This window comes from Cricetulus griseus, chromosome 6 (assembly GCF_003668045.3).
Source record: "Cricetulus griseus strain 17A/GY chromosome 6, alternate assembly CriGri-PICRH-1.0, whole genome shotgun sequence".
Taxonomy (NCBI): Eukaryota; Metazoa; Chordata; class Mammalia; order Rodentia; family Cricetidae; genus Cricetulus; species Cricetulus griseus.
Window position 1 is genome coordinate 136068971 of NC_048599.1, and position 24126 is coordinate 136093096.

At 44.8% G+C, this 24126-nt stretch overlaps 1 protein-coding gene across 1 annotated transcript in view; it reads right to left on the reverse strand.

The window, feature by feature from the left end:
* Positions 1-24126, reverse strand: part of Cacna1b (calcium voltage-gated channel subunit alpha1 B) — a 158166-nt gene that overhangs the window by 126441 nt on the left and 7599 nt on the right. Inside the window, exon 3 of the mRNA XM_035447078.1 lies at positions 956-1047. Coding sequence (XP_035302969.1) covers positions 956-1047 — 92 coding nt within the window. The remainder of the gene's footprint in view (positions 1-955; positions 1048-24126) is intronic.

Below are 24126 nucleotides of genomic sequence, written 5' to 3' on the forward strand. Positions count from 1 at the left end.
TCTTTAATACCAGAAAATGAAGATAAGGGGGAAAGCAACAGGGCAACTGTGGTAGTTTGAATGTAGCTGGCCCCCATAAGCTCACAGGGAGTGGCCTGATTTGAAGATGTGGCTTTGTTGGAGTAGGTGTGGCCTTGGTGGAGGAAGTATGTCACTGTGGGGGTGGGCTTTGATGTTTCCTATGCTCAAGATACCAGCCAGTGTCACAGTTCATTTCCTGATGCTTTCTGATCAAGATGCAGACAGAACCATGTCTGCATGCGTGCCTGCCATGATGATTATGGACTGAACCTCTGGATTGTAAGCCACCACCTCAATTAAATGTTTTCCTTTATAAGAGTTGTCCTGGCCATGGTGTCTCTTCACAGCAACAGAAACCCTAACTAAGACAGCCACCCTCTGGGATTTTGTTAAGAACAAACTGGAAAGGGCTTTGTAGGGGTTTGAATCAGAAATGTTCCCCATGGGCCCAGGTATTGGAATACCTGGTCCCCAGTTTGTGGCACTGTTTGATAAGGTTATGGAACTTTAGGACAAAAAGCCTTCCTGGCAGAATTCTATCACTGAGGAGGGGAAGTGAGACTTTATAGCCTGGCTTCATTTCCACTTTTCTCCCTCTGTTTCCTATGTGTCATTGACATGTGATCTTTTGACTTCCTGCTCCTGCCTCTTGCTACTATGTATGCCCCCACCATGAAGAACTCTCCCTCTGGAACCATAAACACCAAATTGTGGTGTCTTCTCACAAAAGCAAAAGGTAACTAATACGTGTCTGCTCCTCTTTCCTGCTGTCAAAAGTAGAAATCTCAGGGGTAAGTGGAAGAGTATGTGTTTTGCATGCACAAGGCTCTAGGTTCAATCCCCAACACACCACCCAAAAGTGTTCAAAGGGAAACCACAGCTTGGATGAAGATGGAAGAGTCATATTTGGCCTGGCTGTCTTAGCAAGACTTACTTGGAATTCCAGACACCAGCTTCAGGGGTCTTAGCACACGCACAGCCCTCAGAGTCCGGAGATCAAAGTCAGTTCCAGCTGTGGCGAGAATCCTGGCAAGAAAAAAGGACAAGGGATATAAGAGTTTCCACACTGAATCTATGAAAAAACAATGCTCATTGTACCGCTTGTGTACCCTTTTTCCCAAGAGCAGTAACATCTTCTTTCCCGTGTCCCCTGCTATCCAACCACAAGCCAGGGCAGGTGGGATGCTGATAAGGACTTTCTCTGCATGCTGTCCCTCTAGTTCACAGACATCATCTGAGTGGGCACGCAACCACTGGCCTGGCAGTGAAACTTACTCCAATTGAGTCCATGTCTAAATCACAATTCCAAATCAACCCTAACTGCACTTTCTGCTGCTTCATAACAGAGAGATGACTGAGCCACACCTCCCATCACCGTCTTCATGTTATTCTAGGAGAATAAAGAACAGAAGGTAGATTCAGGACTCAGGAAAACATCATCACGGAGTGATGTCAGCAAGAAGGCTGGAGCCATAAGCCTAATAAATTCTTCCATAAGTTTCTCTAGTCATGGTATTTTATCACAGCAACAAGAAGTAAATAATGCATGTCAGTTCCTTTCTTCCTGCTGCCTGGCTCCCATGGGTCAATGGCAGAAAGTTCGGGAAAAACCGTCACTCTTACTGGAGTTACAGGACATGAACTAGTGAGATATTTCTGACCTTGATGACAGCAGTTGTTTAATTAACTAAGCATAAAAACCCGTAACAAGCTATCAAGAAGAAAGTAAGGCTTCCCCCACCCAGACCAGCTTGTTCAGCACTGCTGGGGCCAGTGACTGATCAGAAGACTCCCACAGCCCTCACAGACCCTGAACACAGAGTTCATATGGCATTATAGCCAGAGTAGTAGTCCACCCTGCACAAATCCCACGTCACCCAGTGACCTAAGCTGAGATAGTCCCACATCAGCTTGAAACTGGGCCCATTATTTGAGTACATCTGACCCTGGGATAGCTGTAATGGTTTATCTTCATTTCTGAGGCTCTACCTTCATTCCATCATGTACACAGAAATGGCTGCAACATCAATATCCAATAGCTGCTCAGAGCACTGACTCAGAAGACAGAGACTTGGCATCTAAACTCAGGTAGCCCCTATCTCACAGACACAGACCAATTCGCACAGAAAGAAAGCATGTAATCAGTAGCCCAGGATACCCACATATGTTGCACCTGGCCTGACAAACAGTCAGGCAGTAGCCTTGCTCCTCCCTCTAAAGAGAGCAATGCACAGCTACATGACCCTGAACATACCCAAGCCTAGCTCTGTAACCAGATGGAAGGCAACACTACCCCAGTTCACCTGCTATAGTCAGCCTGCCAGAAGCAATCACACATGCCCACGCTCAACTCATCAACCAACCAGAAAATGGCCCTGTCCTCAATAAACCAACCAAAGACACTGGCTGGCCATACTTTCAGGCACCCACACGAAGCCCAACAGCCAACCAGGAATCAAGCAGACTACTTGTTGCTGATGAAGTTAATGAATGAAATAAAAATACATAGTTGATGATATCTACACAAACTAGACTAAGTAGAAGTTGAATTTTCTGACCTTAAAGACAGGCATTTTTAGCTAACTCAGATGAAAAGAATTAATAAGGTGGCCAAGGCTTGTGAGACCTACAGGACAGGATTAAGCAAACAAAAGCTTGCATATGAGAGTTCCAAGAGTAAGACAGAGAAAGGCACAAAAAAACACATTTAACAAATAATAACTGAAAATTTTTCCAACTTGGGAGGGAATGGACATCTGGGTTCATGAAGCCAATGGCCTAAGGAAACTCAATCCAAAAGACTCTCCAAGACACATTAGAACTTAACATTAGGTCAAAGGGTGAAGGCCAAGAGAGAATTCTAAAATCAGAGAAAAAAAAAAAGTTCCATATAAAGGACTCCCATTATCATAGATTTCTCAGGACAAACCTTGAGGGCAGAGAGATAAAAAGGATAACATTCAGAGTGCCAAAAGGGAAATGGGAGCCACAAACACCATACCCAGCAAAGCCTGCCCTCAGAAGTGGAGAACTAAGGTCTGTCTCAAATCAGCAAACAATTAGGGAATGCATCACCCCCAGACCAACCCTATGAAACAGGATTAAAGAAATCCTTTATCTAGAATAAAACAGCCACCATGAAACACACGAAAATGTACAATTTACCAATAGAGAAGATACACAAATCAGAAAGGGAAGACAGTCTTATCACTATAGAAACACCAAACTATAAGGATTAGTGAAAAAAAGGGAAGAATAAAACATATACATTAACAGCCATAAAGTAATTAATAAAACCAAAGTCGCTTGTTACCTATAAATAATAATCTTTAATTTAAGTAAATCCCTCAACAGAGCAGCTAAATGAATTTAAATAGAAGGCCCAACTATATGCCAACTACAAGGAACTCACTTCGTAAGAAGAGACACATATTGCCTTGCAGTAACTTCGCAAACAGGAAAAAGAAAGACAAAGAGAGTAACTGTAACTGAAGGAATGAATTAGCAACAGAATACAACAACTGTAAATATATATGAACCCAACACTGAACCAAACAAGCATATATGAAGCAAATATCAGTTCTACAGGAGAGACAGGTTCCACTGAAATAATAACTGAAAATCTCAAAAATGCCACTTTTATCAATGGGCAAATCACCTATACAGAAAATCAACAAAGAAACAACAATTAAATGAAATCTAGACCAAATAGACAGCTCATTTCCTACCACCGTGTCAGAATACACATTCTTCTCATTACATAAACACCCTCTAGGAGAACCGTACCTCAAGTCATCAAAATCATACCATATATATCTTTCCTAACCGCAGTGGAAGAAAATGAGAATCAACATCTGTGGAAATCATACAAACACACAGAAATTAAACAAGCTCCTGAGTAATCGATGAATCATGAAGAAATTACAGAGAAAGACTGAAAGTATTGTAGGACAAATGAAAAGAAAGACACAACGGTTTTGTTTAAAGCTGCGATCTGTGTTTGTGAAAGAATAAATAGTTTTCTTCCCAAGAGAGCACCTTTTTAATATTGTAATTTTGTTGAGAAAGAAAGAAAGAGAGAGAGAGAGAGAGAGAGAGAGAGAGAGAGAGAGAGAGAGATAGAGAAAGACCACATCAAAGTGTATGGGATAGAGAAGTGTAGTCCTAAGGGTGAAATGAGCGCAGGATCAGCTGTTGTTCCAGAGAGTGTCCTATAACAAACAGACTTTCCATTTTGAACAAGTTTATTAAGTATACAATATGCAAGAGTAAAAACAACAAGTAGCAAGAGACAGACAGGTAAGGTCATCAAATCAAAATTCACAATTACAAATAATCAGAAAGTCTTACCACAGTATCACATAGAATACTATCAAGAAAATGAAAAATAGACTTTCAGCTTGGCCTAAAGATACAGGCCTATAATCTCAGCTACTTGGGGAGTTGAGGAATGAAAACCAGACATTCTAAGCCATCCTGAGCTACAGAATGAGTACAAGGCCAGCATGCATAACTTACTGAGACCCTGTCACAAAATTACAAGTAAAAAGAGGGCTGGGATGTATCATTGTGGTAGGGTACTGCCTAGCTTGTTTGTGCAAGACCTAGGTTCAATCACCAACACCACAAAAGAAAGAGAGGAAAGGAGGGAGGGAGGGAGGAAGGAAGGGAGGGAGGGAGGGAGGGAAAAAGTATTTCCAGTGCATGTAGCAGAAAATAATTGACATCCAGGAAAAGTAAGTTCCTAAAAATTCACATGCAAATTGCAAAGTGCTTATCAGAAAAATCAAATGTCACAAGAAGGAAGGGAAAAAAATGCCATTTGGAGCCATTGGCAGCCAGGGAAATTCACACCCCAAGCTGAGCAGGCTATGTTAAGCCTGGTGCTGTTTCTCCCAACAGCTCTGCCGAAGGAAGAAAAAACTGCAGAATCATGTCAGAGTGTGCCTGGCTAATCCCAGTAAATGTTAAAATGAGCAGCCTGTGACTCAGGAAGCCACTGCTAACTATATAGACAATATATGCAGGCATGGTTGTGTAGCTCTTTGTAAAAGTCAAAATCAGAAATAGCCTACTGCTTTTCACAAAGAAAGGGGGTAAAATAATCATAGGATATGTATGTAATGGGCACATTATACTACAGTTAAAAACGGATGAGTATGCAAAATTAAATAGGCCTACATACATTAATATATAAAATGTTTAAGACAGGACTGGGACTGTAGCTCCACTGGCAGAGTGCTTGCAGAGGATTCATGAAGCCCTGGCGTTGGTCAGCACCCAAATACCATAAGCAATACTATGCAGTAACTCACAGCCAATTGCCATTCACAGGCTGAGACCCCAGGGTCTAATCTAAGCAAGAGGCCCTGGCCTAGCCCACTGTGTTACCATCACTGTGCTGAAGTCCACAAATGGTGCCAGAGGAATCTTCAACTTCATCTGTTGTTTAGAGACAGTTTCCTTAGTGGATTTAGCATTCTAAACCCCAGAAAGACTTGAAAGTAAACAAGGTTCTAGTCTTGGTTGTCAACTTGACTACATCTGGGATTAACTAAAACCAAAGCAGCTAGGCACATCTGTTAGGAACTTTTTCTTAACTGCATCATTTAAAGTGGGAAGGCCCACTTCTAGTCCAGATCTTTAGAGGTGAGAAGACACACCTTCACTCTAGGCTCCACCTTCTACTGGCAGCCTATACAAGGACACGGAAGAAGAAACTTGCTCTTTGCCTGCTTGCTCTCACTCTTGCTGGCAAGTCTGTACCTTCACTGGCATTAGAGCCTACTTCTTCATGATTCTGGCATCTACTTTCAGCCTCATGAATTAAACAACTACTAAATTCTTGGACCTTCTGTTAGTAGACAGCATTGTTGGACTACCAGGACCACAGCCTGCAAGCCAGTCTAAAGAAAAATCCCCTTTCTATCATTCTATTACTCTGGACCTCTAAAGCAGTGGTTCTCAACCCACAGGAGTCACATACCAGATATTTACATTATGATTCATATCAGTAGAGAAATTACAGTTAAGATGTAGCAATGAAATAATTTCATGGTTTGGGGTCTCCACAACATGAGGAACTATATTAAAGGGTCACAGCATTAGGAAGTAGAGAGCTCTGAACAATACAAAATGTTTATGAAAAATCAAACTCTTGTAGTAATATCTTATAATTATGACTAAGAGAATTTATCAGAACACTGTGAGTCTAATTCAAAAGATACGAGGGCCAGTGAGATGGCTCAGCCAGTGAAGGCACTGCCAAGCCTGAAAGCTTGAAATCTGAGTTGGATGTTCAGGACTCACTTGGTGAAACAAAAAACCTGATTCTAACAGGTTGTCCTCTGGAATCTACAAGTTCACACTGTGGTCTGTACACACCCAGAGAGAGAGAGAGAGAGAGAGAGAGAGAGAGAGAGAGAGAGACAGAGACAGAGACAGAGACAGAGAGACAGAGACAGAGACACAGAGAAAGAGAGACAGACAGAGAGAGAAATATACTAGATTCAAATGAAGGTCCATGCACTGATCTCCCTGCCAGGCGCTGGCACTTTTATCAGACTCTTTGTAATAAGCATTTCACAGTAATTATTTTTATTTTTATTTGGTATCTTATTTATACAAAGAAAAATTACTATTCTTCTTGTGGACAGGATTCTTCTTCTGTCTCTCAGGCATGACATGGCTGTTGTTACCTTAAAATCAGAACTGCTGGAATTGCCCACAGAAGAGTCTTATAAACTAGAACCTAAGAACATTCCTTTGTGGAAGGGGAGAGACTGATGAACCTCACAAGACACAGGAGGCCCCTCGCCTCTCTAAGCATCGTTGATGGTGAAGGAAATTTCCTCTGGGTTTGGCTGCCTTTACGTTGCCCATGCTCCTGTAAGTAAACCCAGTCAAACTTACTACAGCACCAAGCTGGACTTAGGCAAACTCTTTTCTTTGGTCTATTGCTGCCCTCTCCCTCTGCAATGAAGAGAAACGGACTATCCTTTAAAGTCACAGATAAATCCTCCACCAAAACAAACAGACAAAAAAAAAAAAACACAACTTCAAATAATTGTCTAAACATTTATATTAACAATGATAAAGAAGAAAGGTCAATGCCAGGAGTGGTGGCACATACCTTTAATCTCAGCACTTGGAAGGCAGAGGCAAGGAAGCTCTGTTGAGTTCAAGGTCAGTCTAACTCTAACACACATTCTACAGTCAGCAAGTGTTTCTTGAGTGCTTTCTACATTGTGAGTCCTCAGCTTTACAAACCCCTGGAATAGCCTGGTGGGTGCTCAGAACCAGCTGCCCTTCACCTCCTTTCTTCACTCACCAGTCACCTATTGTGAGGGGTAGCACGAATCCCGGGAAGAAATCCAAGTTCCACAGATTTTGGTGAAAGGGCCCAGAAACTTCTAAACCTAATGGCAAAGGACCCATAACAAATTTATAAAAGAGAGCACAAGCCAATGATGTATAAATAATGGAATCAAAAAAAAAAACTAAACAGTAATGGCATAGACTCACGAAGAATGAATTAGCATGAGCTTTGAAAACAGAATGCTGAGTGGCAGTAAACTAGACATGAAAATAAAGATATAACAAAACTAATAGGAACATAAACTGGCACAGCCCATTTGGAAACAACCTGGCAAAACACTGGTGCTGTGACATTCACACACTTTTCACACACATTCTGGGAACCTGCCCCATCAAAACAATGCTGAGTTGAGAAGTACTGCCAAAGCTAGTCATGCAGGCTTACAATCAATGACCCCAACTCAGAACTCCCAGAGTTCAGCAGAGAGCACTTAGTCTGAGAAGAGAACATACGTGGAATGTGTGGAAGTATACATGGTGCTCAATGTTAAAGGCTGACACATGTACAAAAGGGATGGGCCTCCCACCATCCTAGAAGGAAGTCATTGCACACAAAGGTCACGTCGTCTCGTGATTCTTTCACAGATACAACAAAAACAGACAAGCATGCACCAAGTTGGGTGGAGCACTGCCAGACACACTGGTGGGCACAGAGCTTCTTTAGGGAGTGATATAAATGTCCTAAAATTAGACCAAGGTGTACAACTCCATGAGCATCTCACACAAAGCGCCAGTGGTTGTGTGCTACAAAAGATGGGGGTGATAGTATGTTTGCCTCAATAAGCCTCAATTTAAAAAAAAAAAAAAAGGTTAAGTGAAAACTTTTATCTCACTTATAAATGTAAAGGGACTCAAAACCTCAGAGCATACACCCACACACCTTGCAACTGTGGGCAGTCATTCCATACCACACCTCTATACACACAGCTACAGCAAGACACGGAAGTATGACAAGGACATGGAAACACAGAAACACCACCCAGATGACCCAGATAGCTGGATACAACCCAAGCAAGGGACACACTCATGGACACAGGGACACACATCACTGACATGTGGATAAATGAAGAGACACAGGTACTCTCACAAGATATAAATTCCCCTGGTGAACCAGAGCACCTACAGTGGGAAGCCCTCCCAGGAACAGAGGTATGGAGGAGGGACAGGACCTTATAGCTACAATCCTGAGCCAACCCTGAAATTAACCCCATATTATTCAAACCTGGAAGTCCCAGCTAGATATTCATGGCCACATACCCACAAGTCATGAGTTGGCAAAGATGACTAACTCACTCAATACCTATCAGTAGCAGCAGCATCTGGGACCTCACAGCTGGCTGCTCCCTAGGTCTCATCCTTGGAGCCCAGCCACACCAACAAAATACCAGAGGTGACTGAAAACTGATGTCCTGGAGCACCACACATCTGTGGCTAGCTTGGCCTGGCCCTGCCTGAATATTCTCTCTGCTTCTTTCTACCCGTCAACCTAGGCTGGCTCCTTGGGGCACCTATACCAAGCATGGGGTTCATGGCACCCAGCAGTCCCAAACCTATGTATGCATACTTTTGGAGCCATGTGGGAACAGCCATCAAAACCACGAGGATAGCACCGAGTCTGTGCATAGTCTCTGATGGTTCACTGAGCTCCCATACTGTCTCTTGGAGCACAGGCAACTGTCTTCCATTTTGCCAGCATGAGGTGAGGGTCCTGTGAGCAGAGCTGGCAGCTCTGCCTTGAAGCTCCCATTACATAAAGCTGGGGAACAACATACGATGACTGTGTCTCCAGCCACCAGGACAAGACAGCAAGACCATGCCATCCCAACATCACTACAAGCAGCCCTCTAACACTTGGAAACATCTACGTTTGGGAAATAAATTAGCGAAAAAAATCTAGAGGTAAAGGAAACCCATCTCTCATGGGCTGCCACTCCAGTGGCATTTGAAATTTGAGATGAGTCTCTGTCCCTGTTAAGGGCTGAGATGGGAGACATCTCTTCATCCACTAGACCAGGCAGCTAGGGATACTTCTCTACTCTTACCTAACTCACACTCTGGGCTCTGCAAGTCATGCCTGGAGGAACTTAAAAGTTATAGGCTCCTGCGACCAAGAGCTATAAGTCTAAGTGACGGCAATTTGAGTCATAGACACTTGGCCTGTCAGCTTGCCCAGCCTATGTGCATACCTAGCCCTTTATCCCTGACACAGAGATCACAGAGAAGTGTCATGTCTGTGGCGAGACTCCCATGAAACACTATGCAGATATGCCCAGCTGCATTGGCACCTAGTAGCAGGAGCAGACACCAGTGTCCTTGTGACCTGCTACCACAGTAAGACAGTTAAGGAGGCATCTGGGTTCCACAGCTCAGGGTGCTGTGCTTGGAAAAAGTCTGCATTGCACACCCTGGCTCTGGCCTATCCAAAGCAAAGGAAGGGCCTCTAAGCCAGGGCAGGCCCAGGGATGCAGCCCGCTACACAGCAGACAGGACAGCAAAGGCATCATCTCCCAGGAACAGCTTTGTCACTGACTTTCCAGGTGCTGGTGTCACCCAAGAAGCTGCTGGTGGTTTCCATGGAGACAGACATTGTAAGTCTCATCCAAGGATGCTTTGGCTTTATCCCAGCCTCCAAGCCCCATCCCCACTCCAAGAGGACGAGAAGAGCAGACCAGGGCTCCCTGCCTCTCCTGAAGTACAAGCCCCTGAGCCACTCTAATCCCAGGAGATCTCAAGTAGGATGCAGAAGGGCTTGGTCTGTCATATAGAGACCCTGAAAACACACCCAACAGCAGGCAACTGTGCTGCCCCCTGTATACCAGGGTCTTTCACCACACCCTCAGTTAGAGCCACTGCAGTCTGCAGAAGGTATGGGCACAGCACAAGATACAGCACTGCACAAGAAAGGATAGCTGGGAAGGGAACCAACCTGCAGAGACATCTCTGAGTTGAGACAACAAAAATCCCAATATAGTGACAAGTACAGAGAGATGTCATAGTCCGTTCAGGAAAGGTTCCAGCCTTGTACCATCACCCTCTCAGTCACCCCAAGGAGGCACTACAAACAGACACCATAGCACCAGTGACTTCCAGGCCTCAAACTCCCTCTTCAAGGCAGGAAAGGCAACCTTACAGGCTTCCCTGCCTCTTATGATCATCCTCAGACCTTTGTCACTCACCTCTTCTGGGAGGTAGGGACCTAGGAGGACACTGAATCCTTGGGCTGGCTAGAGAGCTCCGTGTATGTTCAGAGGAGGCCCTACAACTGATTGAGTGCAGTGGAGCTCTGGCCAGCAAAGCTGAGTGACCACGACACTCACAGTGCCCCTAAGACCAGAAATGCTGCAGGTGGCACCATCTGGCTTTCTTTTTAATGATTTTGTTATTGTTGTTGTTGTTTTGTTGCTGTTATTTTGAGACAGGTTCTCACATAGCCCAAACTGGCCTTGAATTCCAAGCGTAGCTGAGGGTGGCCCTGAACTTCTGATCCTCCTGCCTCCACTGCCACCCACACACACCCTACACCACCACAGTGTGTGCAGTGCTAGGGATTCAAGCCATGGCTCTGGGCACGACAGGCAAGTGTACTCCAGCCCTTCTGGGTGAGTTTTACTCTTCTTGCATCTCTAGGAACTAAGAAGCTAGAATCTTCATTCTGGTGCTGAACCTTCTGTATCTATGACCTGGGGCCCAAGACCTCTAAGTTCTAGTTAATAGAATAGACATTACCGCCTTCCTCAACCAGAAGCCCTTAGAACTCAACCTCTACACCTTTGGTATTAGGTTCAAAAGGGCCCAGCTAGAACAGGGGTCTAAGTAAGATTCAGAGGCCCAGAATATAAAATGGAAACATTCATGTTTTAATGTAAAACTCCCTCAGATAAACACCACAAAGGGCCTGAGAGAAGGCTCAGTGGGTGAAAGCACTTGCTGCCAAGCTGGGCAAACTGGGTTCAGTACCTGGAACTCACAGGGTAGGAAGAAGGAACTGACTCTTGCAGGTTGTCCTCGGACCTCCCAAAAGTGTGCAGTGGCATGTGTGTATATCCCCCCTCACACATACACACACACACAAACACCCCTCAAATAAAAGCTAAGCAGTTGAGAGACTTTTAAGGACAGAGGACAGAACCAGTGAACTATATGACAGAATGATGGAAATTACCCACTGTGAACAGAAAGAACATAGACGTAAGGAAAAACACAAGTAATGGAGGCTTGTACCTCTAAAACTATTACATTAATATCATCACAGTTCCAGAAAGAAAAGAGAAAGGCTGGGCTTGGGAGAGCCAAAGACATATTTTAAATTTTAATTATTGAGCCTAAGAGATCCATAAAACAAAAAAATGCCTCTAACCTTTAAGCCCCTTGTCCAAGGACAGAGACTTCCTGAAATGCTGGAGGCTACTGTTTGTGGGAGATAACAAGCCACATGTTTTCACTCCCCTATACAAGTTTGTTTGATCTAACTGCAATGGACGTACTTAGTCATATGTGGGTGGGAGGTACATAGGCAGGAAATACATCAGGATATATGCTCCCTCCTGATTGGGCCTGATGGGAAACAAGTGGCCCTGTGGCATTGCCTTTTTAAGTCTCTGCAAATGTGATTTGTTGCCATTTTCTGGGAACTATGGAATGGTCCTGGCTAGAGCCCATCATCCTGGCCAGTATTTAATGCTTGCTTCAAATTTGGCTCAAAAATTGTGGAACTGATCTTTCTCTGGTAATTCTCAAGTTTAACAAGCTGAAACAGTACTCAAAAATACAATGCCTGAAAAATATGAAAGACACATAAACCATCAGATTCAAGATGCTGAATAAACTCTAGACAGAACCAACTCATAGGAATTCCAAACAAAACACAATACAGAAATCCTCCAGAAAACTTTTTTTAAAAAGTCTTAAAAGTAGACAGAAAAACACATCTTGATAATGGAAAGCAATTCACGAATTAATTTCACATCACAGACCACACAGGACAGAAGGAAGTGGCACATTTTAGAGGCTGAAAGAAAAGAACTGTCAACTGCAAAAATCTCCTTCAGGAGTGAAGGGGAAATCAGGACATCCACAGATGAGTGAAGAGTAAATACAATTTCCTCCTCCCTCTGCGTTCTGTGAAATATATTTGATGGTTGAGTCAAAAGTCAACTTACTTGGACTTATTAACTTATTTCTAAATATAAACAGAAGAAATACCTAAGGCGACTGTAAGCAGAGAACAGTAATGGCAGGATTTCTTCTCCTATAAATTAGTAAAATATGCTCAGGAGACTGGGGCAACTTTTACATCCACCATGCACCACTTACCCAGCTGCACTCCCAGCTGTCTGTAAGTGGTCCTGGGGATCCAGTGACCCCTTCTGGCAGTCTTGGGCACCTGCACACATGTAGCATATACACATACAGACATACACATGCACACACAAAAATAAATCTAAAAGTAATTAATTAAAATCATTTTATAAATAGTGACATAGGTAGGTTAAATGTAAAAGGATGGAAAAAGAAATATTATGTAACAATTACCTAAAGAAAAGCAGCAGTAACTACATTTATCTCAGGGTAAGAACAAAAGAAGACTTCAAAACAAAAATATTGCCAATACCTGTTAAGACATCACAGTGATTCTAAACATAAAGGTCTTTGCTGTTAAGCCTCAAACCCTGGGACAAATGGCTGAGGTGCCTATGAAGCATATCAAAGTGGACCTGGCTGCAAAGTTCTCCCAGCATCCCTCAGTCCCTACCTGTTACAAGGTATGGCTGGCATGCCCCGCCCTCTGCCCCCTAACTCTCCAGCTGCCCTTTCCCTAGAGGCTCTTCCCTATAACCCAACCATTTTGGTTTCCCACCTCTTTTACACCTTTTGCCCTCTTGGCCTCTGGACCTGGTTCCCCTTTCTCCCTCTCCCTTCATCTCCTCACATGGCTCAGGGTCACACGCACTCTGGATTCTCCCAGATATCTCTGCCTCTGGCCATGTCTCCCTTTTATCTACAATAAACTTTCTCCTCCACCACAACTAGGGGCCATCATGCCTCCCTTTTTATTTTTTCATTCACTTGCCATTTATGCAACTGTAATAAAATACCTGGGGCCAACATTCACAAACTTGTAAGTGATAAAGGTTTATATTTCGAATGGTCCCAGGGGTTAGGAAGTCCAAGCTAGAATAACATCAGACTGCTGCATTCCCACAGAGTCAAAAAGATGGAAAGGCCTTTTAGGAGGCACTAATCCCACCCATGAAGGTGAACTCCTCACACCGTAATGTGAGGCCTTCGAAAGGTCCCACCTATTAATACTATTGCATAAGAGATTAAGATTCAATGTGAATTTTGCAGGGACACAAACATCCAAAGTCCCCAGTGGTTCTCAACCTTCCTGTACCATGGTGACACCCAACCATAAAATCATTTTTCATTGCTACTTCATAACTGTAATTTGCTACTGTTATGAATTATAATGTAAATATTTTTGGAGATAAAGGCTTGCCAAAGGGATCACAACCCACAGATTTAGAACCACTGATTCTAAACCAGAGCGGTATGTTCACCAACCAGCAGAGCTGCAAAATGGAAAAAAAGAAAAAAAAAACTAGTAAGCTGGAAGGGAGCTATACAAATTCAAAGTGAGAACTGAAGACTTCAGTGCCACTCTCCAAATAATTAAAAAGACAAAGAAAAAAACAATAATAATTTCTAGAATAATGCAACTAACAGGAACCATTGAGAAACATTCCACATGATGTAATACACAATCTTTTCAAATATCCACAGGAGCATATAACAACATAAATCAAATCTGTCCCCAAAAGAAATCTTAACAAAATTTTAAAACTGAAATCATACTGAGTGTGCTCTCTGACCACAGTGGGATCAAAGTGGAAATGACAAGATCCTGGAAAATCTCCAAGCACTTGGAAATGAGGCACACCTCTGAACAATGCCTAAGTCACAGCAGGAATCCAAAGCAAAATTCAGTAACATATAGACCTGAGTTAAACTGACAATACAATATATCAAAATAAATGGTAGGCAGATGAGGCAGTACTAATAGGCAAATGTATAGCACTGAAAACACACACACACACACACACACACACATATAATTTTTAAAGGCCAAACATCTCAAGTCACCAATCTAAATTCTCACTGCAGAGACTGAGAAAAAATAGAATAAAATGAGAATATGGTGATTTTAAAAAATAGAATAAACTTAAAGAGCAGAATAGGTTTTCAAACATTATGAGAAAAAAATCAGAATTTAGTAATCTTTGAAACGATTACTAAAATTGACCAACTTCTAGCCACAGTGGCAAAACAAAAAACAAAGGGTAATGCCAGTTACCAGTATACGGGATGAAAAGCACATAAAATTATAAGCCCTGCAGGGTAAGAGCCCCTGTAGAAGCTGCCACTCATGAGACCTCAGACTAAATGGACTTCTTCTGGAAAAACACAAGCTATTACAATCCACCCAGTATGAAACAGATAATCTGAATATCCCATGACAATGAAAGAAATTGAATCTAAATTTTTAAAACTCCCCCCCCAAAAAAATCTCCAGTATTAGAGATGGATTCACTCCAGAAATCTACTGAACATTTCAAGAACTGTCATTTTGATGTAGTGACTTCTAGAAAAGAGAACATTTCCAAATTTAATTTATAAAAGCTTGTATCTACTGGCAGAACCCACAGTACAAAAACTTTTTCAATTTAATTTTTAAAAGATAGAGCATCAACAAGATGGCTCAGTGGGTAGTTACTTGCTGCCAAGCCCGGTGAAAAGTTCAATTCCCAGGACCCACTCGTTAGGAGAGAAGAAACCCTTCCAAACTATCTGCTGACCTTCACACACACTGTGGCACACACACACACAACACACACACACACACACACTTTACATTTTTAAAAAGAAAAACACAGAATAAAGAAGGCATAGTGTTTTGCCACCTGTTCAGTCCTAGCCCATGAATTGAGTCTCTATATAGTTTGCTTATTTTTTGTTTGTTTTATTTTTATGATAATGGACATTGAACTCTGGTCTCACACATGACAGGCAAGTACTCTGTCAGTGAGCTACAGCCTCATCTCAGTGCTAGCTGGAGTGTTTGATACTAGATGTCTATTGTCACTGGTCATTAGGAAACACAAATCAAACTACAGTGGTTTCAATACATTTCAATACAGGCAACCCACTGCCTTTGAGGACAGGTAAATAAAAATAAAGGACAACCCGAAATGCCAGCAAAGACAGAGATCTCTGCACACTGCCGGTAGGAATGTGAACACAGCAACAGTGTATCTATTTGCGCTACCATTTAATAATTTCTTTTAAAAAATACTAAACATGGAGCTATAATATAGCCTGATTAATATATGCTTTAACCTCATACACACAAAAAAGGCAACTGTATTTAAAGATATATAGAAACTTTCCACAGGGAGATGGTTAGACAAACAGACCCCTGTTCAGATAGTGTTTTTATAAACCATGTCCATCAAGTGTACTGTGCCATGTCTCCAACATCATTTTCTTGCTTTCGGTTTTGCCACAACTTAGTAACTGTTGCAGTATTCCAAATGTTCTTACTGATTTTCTATAACAACCTGTGTTGCATGATTTTTTTTCATGGGGAGATATAAAAACATCTATTCACCCAAAATAGGGCACCAATAAACCAAAGAAGACTGCTTCTAAATCTGGCCTGATGAACAGTGTTTACTGGGGTTATCTACAGGAATGCCAACAACTCAGAGGAGGCTACACCACCCTTGGCAACTTGTGGACGGCTGTACTATGAATAGGGGAGGGGTGATGTAAGCCTCCCTCTGATCCTCACAAGGAAAGGGACTAACATACCTATCCTCTGAGAGCCTCTGGTAAGTCATCATAGATGCTCTATATCAAAAATGACCACAGCACTGTCCAGCACAAAGGACACAGCCCCACCCTTGTGAGCTGATATCCAGCACTTTTACTATACTTGTTTGGGAGCAAACATTTATCATAAGACACATAATTGCACACATAAGAAAAGGAACTTAAGAAATGTTATGATATGATCGCTTCCCTAATCAGAAATTCCCCATCATGCCTCTTACTTTGAGCATCTCTAATCTGAGACACAACAATATTAAAATTAACAATAATCCTACATGGCTTCAGAGTGTCCAAGTGAAAAGAAGAATTGTTTTTTAAAGAGAAGCTGTGAATGATGAAGCTGAGTGAGGAAGGTGTGTCAGAAGCTGAGAGGGGCTAAGTGGCCTCTTACTCCAAATAGCCACATTGTAAACCAAAAAGGACATTCTGGAAATCTAGTGACATCCATATAAGGAAAAGCTATGGGCCTACTGCTGACAAGGATAAAGTGCCAGTTGTCTGTGGAAATCAACTGGCCACCACAGCTCCTTAAACCAACTCCTAATTCATCAGAGTCCACCCTTTCTTCACTTCTGCAAGACCCAAGGCTGGAACATAAAAGCCAAGGGAAGCAAGCAGCAGGTGCTGCTGTAACCGTAATAGCAAGAAATCCAGAAGGCCCAGCTGAAGTAACTGATGGAGCCGGCTTCTTTAAAACAGATTTGCAGTACAGAAGCAGTAGCTTCCTGGGAGGAAGAAACCACTGAAAACTGTCACAGGTATAAAGATAGGACCGGCTGACTCCACTGGGTACTGATGCAGATGGAAATGGAAGTCGAAGCTGCTGCTCATTTGCCGTTCTGAAATCCTTGGGCCTTAAAAATTATACTAAGCCTATTCTGCTCTGTAAATGAACAAAGCTTGAATGACCACACACTTGTTGAAGTATGTTTTGATAACACAGGGCCCATTGTGGAGCTTACTGCTCAGAGACAAAGATTCTGTTAACTATCACTATCCATTGACAATGTACCTGGTCACTAAAGAGCTGGGATATGGCTCTTAAGTGAGATGGATGTTGCTTCCAAGCCGGCTAGCACAACAGCCATTCTGTAGCTCACAAATGGAGACGTAATTCCAACTTACTCTCCTGATAAATCTGGGAAAACAAACATTACCCATTCTGAGGACTCACTGCGCTAAGTGGTGGGAACACTGGTAACACAGGGTGGGTGAAATCAAAACACCAACACACATGGATTGGAAAAGGATGGTAACCTTCATAGGGGGTGGGGGTTAGGGTCTAAAGACTCTAGCAGAGGAGCTGGCTGCAGCTGTGGAGCAACAGCAAGAGACCTAGAGTTAGGAATGGGTCCTGAAGAACTATGTGAATCCCAGCCATCTCTTGATCAAACCTGAACTGACATCAAGCTGCTTCTTAGAGACGGATGTACAAAATAGTTTCCCAAGGTGGAATCTGCTCCCGGTAAAGAGGCTATAGACACTGCTGACAACAAAAGCTTTACATGTCACAGCATCTCAAGAATTGGTTGGGAGAGCAGTGGCAACTTAAGAGGACCAACCTCAATTTTGAAGAAAGTTCCACTGTGGATAGCGTGCTACCAAACTGCACTGTAGACTGAAGAAAAGTATTCAAAAAGAGGAGTTTGTCAAAAGGCCACTTCACTGTCATCTTGGGAAGTTGCCAGGCACCACTTTCTTCGGCAGCGGCCACCAACAAAAAGATGATCTCAACAAAAAGGCTCAATGACAGTTAACACTGTCGGCAATAAAACACTTTTTAAAGTAAGGAATGCATGTGTTTTACACTAATGTTGTTGCACTTAACATAGCAGATAAAATGTATAACATTCATATGCATTATGGCAATAAGAAGTCCTGACTTGTTTTATTGCAAAATATACTTTATTGTAGTAGTTTAGAAACACAAAACACTATCTTTAAGGCATGCCTGAAATTGGCGATAAAAGAAGCAAACTGTCATTGTCCATCGCCTGCAAAGGATTGTGTTCAGTGGGGGAAAACCTGAAGGCATATACCACTCACATAACATTCTTGAAACAACAAACAACAAAAACAGAAATATAGAAAGGATTAGTGGTTTCCAGGGCTTGGGGTGGGGTAAGGATGTAGGACGTCTGTAGGGCTACAAAGGGCACTATGAGGGCTCCTCCTGGGAATGGGAATCTCAGTGTCCTAGCTGTGGTACTACTGTATTGCACTTGTGAGGTGTTGTCACTTGGGAAATCTAAGTAAGGATGTGATACTCCCTCAATACTACTTATTATGAATATGTGATAACTCTACAATTAGCTCAAAATCAAAATCTTACTTTTTTAAAAAAAGTGGTGTGGCTGGGCAGTGGTGGCGCACACCTTTAATCCCAGCACTTGGGAGGCAGAGGCAGACAGATCTCTGTGAGTTCCAGGCTTACCTAGTCTACAAAGCTAGACAGAGAAACCCTGTCTCGAAAAATCAAAAGCAGAACAAAACAAAACAAAAACCAGTAGTGTTAATTTTCAGAGCTCACAGTGCCCAGCCCATTGATCTTGCCTGGTCCACAGGCCCACATCCTTTACACTCCTGGCCCTGAGCCTACCAATGTGTACTGGTGTGAGTCTGGTGAGTCTGTGGAAACTGACATGTCAACCACACCGGGTTAAAACCTCTGCCCCCCCCCACCTGCCCATCTGTGGGCAGACCTGTACTAATAGGGCTGTAAGCAGAAAAGGCATCTCTAGCCTCATACCCACCAGGGAGCAACACTGTACTTCCTGAGCTGGAGTCTGAGACAGATGCTGAGAAATGGCAGGACCAGGGACTGCACCTTAGACAACATACTGCCTTCAGATCACACGCCCGTCAGCCTCCCTCCTCCCCATCCTCAGCCTCTTCTGGGTGCTATGTTGTCCAGTTTTGTAGCTAATGGGAGGAAAATGCAAGAAGTGCTTCAGAAGAGGCCTCAAGCAGAGGGTAACACAGCACTCCACAATGCTTAGCTAAGGCCTCAAGACACTAGAAGGGCGGACCAGCCCAGGATGCCAAGAGGTCGCAAAGCAACTGGGCCTAGAACTGCATCCCATCCATAATCATATTCCCTTGTACTCACTGTAAAAACCAGGAGCTTGGGCTTCCAGCCCCCAGAACAGGCAAGATTACAGTTGAGTAAAAGCTGCCCAGCCTGTGTGGGGCTGTGTTATACCTGCCTACACACAGACACACAGACACACACACACACACTCACGCACGCACACGCACATGCCTGCATACACATATACACATGCACCCAAGCACACACACATGAGCGCACACACACACGCAGACACTCAGGCGCACGCGGCCCTGGTAGCAGAGGGTTAGAGTGGAATTACTAGGGCCAGCAATAAAGAAGAGAAAGGGAAGACCGATAGACAGACTCTGTGATGGTGTGATGTGAATTCTAGAATGAACCCCTCCCCCAGACCTGGAACAACACTAAGGGATGTGACAGCAATACAGGAAGACAGCAAGCAGAGTTTAAGTGTCACAAGGTTAATGAAAGGAGTAGCTATGTGGCTTGCTGGGACTATGCCCTAGAAACATCTTCCTGGCTATAAGGTGGAGTGCAAAACAGGTCAACCAAATGAAGCTACAAACAGAATGGAGGGTGGTACAGTGAAAAGCTCCCTTTCTACCCCAGCAGACATGGAAGCCCAGGAACTGGGAAGCTCCTCAGCCCCCTGATCAGGGAATCCAGGCTGAAGGAAGCCTGCTTGCCACCCTGCTCTCAGTCCAGGGACTGGCTCCAAGCATAGTAACAGAGAGACACCATTAGCAATCGTTCTCACCTCACTGTGAATCACAGCTCTGGGCTACGGGTGTGAAGAGGGAAGATGAGGAGGAAGGAGTGAAGCCAGTGAGTCCACTATCCTTTGCTCACAAGTGCCACCCTTGCTGGGTGTGAACTTAAAACTCCTGTGACATCTGTGGGGGTATAGCCACAGGATGCAGTACCAGCTGCCCCAGGTTATAATCTCATTGGCCTGGACACAGCACAACATACCAGAGCACCCATGCCAGAGCACCGTGCCTGAGCCTACCGAGGAAATGCCAGTCAGAACAGGGCAATGTTAGTGAGCCAGATAGGCAGAGACCACCAGGTGGAAATGAGATGTCTATTCAAGATGGAAATTTGGGGATATACACGGCCCCTCCTCGTAAATGGTGACAACTAATTTAGAGCCCATCTCAAAATCTTGGCCAGGCTGACAGCCTGCCAGCTACTGGCCCAGTCTGGAAGAGGGTCCAGGGACCCGAGTGAGGTACATGTTGCACCAGACCCTTACTACTGTGCCTGACGCCTTATATGTGTCAGGCCCTCGCTGGGAGCTATGGGACCAGCTCCCTGGCCCTGGACTATTGTTCATAGCTCACAGTGGAGTTTCCAGCACCCTGGATCCACTGTGTCCTGAGCTCTGTACACCTTGCCAGGCTGCACTGCAGTCCCTCACCAGCCTGGGCACCAACTGTGCTAGGCTTTCCAAATGCACACCCCTTTCCCCAAGGGGTTCTGTAAAAAAGGCTTCACTTTCCGATCTCTAAACTGCAGTGGTTGTGTGTAGAGGGATCAGGTGGGAACAGGCAAGTCTCCTGGTGGACCACCCCGCGGTGCTGACTGCCAAGAAACTTGTGGGTTTCGTTCTGGATAATCCGAGAGGCCGTAGAGGCTGGATTGAGTAGGGTCTTCGCCTAAAATTCATCCAAGTCTGAGGGCACAGTGTGTGAAAGTATGAAGCACGGGTGGGCATGTGTCCTAGGGCTAGGATTCCTGCTCTCTGCCCTTTCTTCCAGCTGTGGTATTGGAAGGTAGTGACCAGCAATGCCAAGAAGCAACAGGAAGCATATCCCATTCCTAGACCCTGTAGTCAGCCAGAGGTCTGGGCTATTGGGGACCATGTATGCTTTCTACCGTGAGTCAGTGGTTAGTGGACTTCAGGGGTGCCTCCCACACACTCGCCTGTGGTCTAGCGCAGAGGAAGCTGGGCCTTTGAACACCCACTGAGTAGTAGTGCAGGGACTCAAGGTCTCCCCACTCACCAAGAAGGTCCTGCTTTGCTTTCAGACAAGGCAGATTTCACAATTAGTTTTCCTAACCTAGAAACACACAAGGACTCTTAGACCCTAGAAGTAACTGACAGGATGAGAGCTTGAAGCTACTTCAGCTAGGGGACTATGGGTCCCCCGCTACCCAGGACCAGGGAAGAGCCTGAACCCCTGAACACAGTCAATGGGGAATGTCCCCAAGAAGGATCTATTCCATGATCCTGAAGCAAAGGAAAAGGTTGGGGGAGGGAGGAGATAGAAGAGAGTGAGCTGGGTCCTCTATAAATACCCACTTGCAGGGGTGTGTGCCAAGGAGAGAGGCTGGGAGCCACTCATCAGATCAGGGCATCCCTGGGCCTTACGTAACCAGCACAGGGCTCTAGAGCTGTCCCATGGACATGAGGCCAGTGGGAAGTCACTGCCAACACAGGGCATCTGAGACAAGAACACCAGTGATGAACCCACAGTGTCACCACCCTCACCCAGTGCCTACATTCACATGACAGAATTCACAGGGCTGCTCGGGGCAGAGGCTTGCTGCACAAGGGGGGGGGGGCGTCCTCATGTCCTGGGTCTGCCAAGTTCTCAGATGCCACAGGACCAGGAAAGGTTGCAAAGCCTCATGAGCCTCCAATAAAGCCCCATGGATACTACTTGGAAAACCTTAACCCTGATCTCAAAAGATGGAAATCAAAGATCTTTCCCCCATGCAGCTGCAGAGGCTGTCTCAGAACTGAACTCCTAACCCCAACGGCTCCAGCCACATTTAGGGGCAGCAAATAATCAGAGCCCTGCAAGCAAGAAGGGAAAGGGAGTAAAATGACCCACAACTTGACCAGCACCAAAGGCCATTCCTCAGCAGAGCCACAGTTAAATACTGGGGAGCTAAAGAACAGCCCCTGCTGTGTGGAGCTGGCTTTAACCACAGTTAGACACACACTGGAATCGGCTTTCAGTCAAACACATGTCACTTTCACTCCATGTCTCTTGTACCATGTCTTGAATCACCTGTTGGCAGGCACAGTATCCCTTAAGCACTGTCCCCTTGTCCTGTGGCACATGTCCATGGTGCTCATCTATTTGTTCTGTCCCTAACTTCCTTGTGCCTCCCCAGCCCCGAAGGAGCACCTCCCAAATCAGGCTACATACTTGCGCCCTAAAAGCCATTAGACACCAGCAACGTAGCGTTAAGTTCAGTCTGTGGTGGCCATGCCCGACTCTGAACTCACCGTCCACTTTCCCTCCCCCGAGGCAGCCCACGTTCCTCTCCTCTTCCCACAGGAGATGAATCCTGAGAGAGGAGCCTGAGCTCTAATTACCCATCCTGGAAAGGAATCTCAGTTTAATTTGAAGTAAAATGAGAAGCTGTGGTTGGAAATGCCCTCCAGGGAACAACCTGCCTGAGCCAAGACATGATTCTCTGTGTTTCCATAGGCCATAAGGGGAAGTAGCAGGCTAGGCCACAACAGAGGTCCTTGTTACCTGCGGATTTAAGTCCTCCAGGCCAAAGGCTATGGCAGGGTTTTCTGGGGGTCCTGGAAGAGAGGAGGCAACGACGAGATGGGGGGCGAAGGGGAGTATGATAGGTACCATAGGGAGCACAGAAAAGACAGCAGCCTGGAAAGGAGGTGTTGGGTTTAGAAGATGCCAGAGGTTCCTGTATACTCCGCCTTCTCAGTATGCCTCTTGATGGCTTAGAGGTCTGACCCTGGAGCCTCCACCTGGGCTGCTGCCCTCACTCTCAATTGTCTGCTTTCTACCCTGTGCCCAGTGTAGGCCCCAACTTGACTGTCCTGCACCCAGACCATGGTCCTTGTCCTTTGTTCTCTTCCCCACCATCCATCAAAACCATCTCTCAAGGCTCTCCTGACATCAGTGATGGTACTCTCTACTCCAGAGACTTGTGGCCATCCCTCTCCCCAAGGGCAAATGGGCAGTTTGCTCATTTATTCAGAAAAACATGTCCTGCAGAAGGGCAAGAAATCTATTTGGTCATCCCTATGTCCCAAGAAAGTTAAACATGGTAGAAGGCAAAAGGTGTCTCTAGCAAGTACTTCCCAGGTGACCAAGCAAGGCCATGACCAGGCAGTGAAGGAGAGGCATATGGGAAGGACAGACAGGTGCTGGGCTAGGGGAGTTCTAGTGGCCCCACTCATTTGCTTTCTCTCCCTCTCTCAGTCACCCCTCCTTGATGTGCCCTACATTTGTCTCCTACATCTCTGTCTCCTATACCCCTGCACTCATCTTCACACATCCCAGCCGACGCACTCGCTTCCAAATTCAGTGGGAACAGTCTGTGAAGACTCCAGCCATCTCTACCACCTCTGCCCACCTGAGCACGCCCATCTTCTCCCCCAGACACTTGTTTCCATTGGACAGACAGACACATTGACCACACCTGGACATGCCTCCACTCAGACTCCAGGGCCTGCCTTCTTCAACCACATCAGTTTCTCCTGGACCGCCCAGCAGTGCTCAGGCAGGCTGTAAGTTCCCAGCCTAATGCGGGCACTCTGGGCCTCTATCCATACCACCCAACTTTCTCTCTCCTCCTTTGCTGCGAAGTTCTCTAAACAATGAGTATTACTAACAGATCCCACCACAAGGCCCTTGTGCCCAGCATTCTCACTCCCACACACACCTGATACACTTCAAGCCACATCACACATTTCCTTCCAATGTCAGCTTTGTGGTGCAGAACATACTCTTCCTGAATCCCCAACTGCAAAAGTGCTCTCCTGGGTCTCCATCATC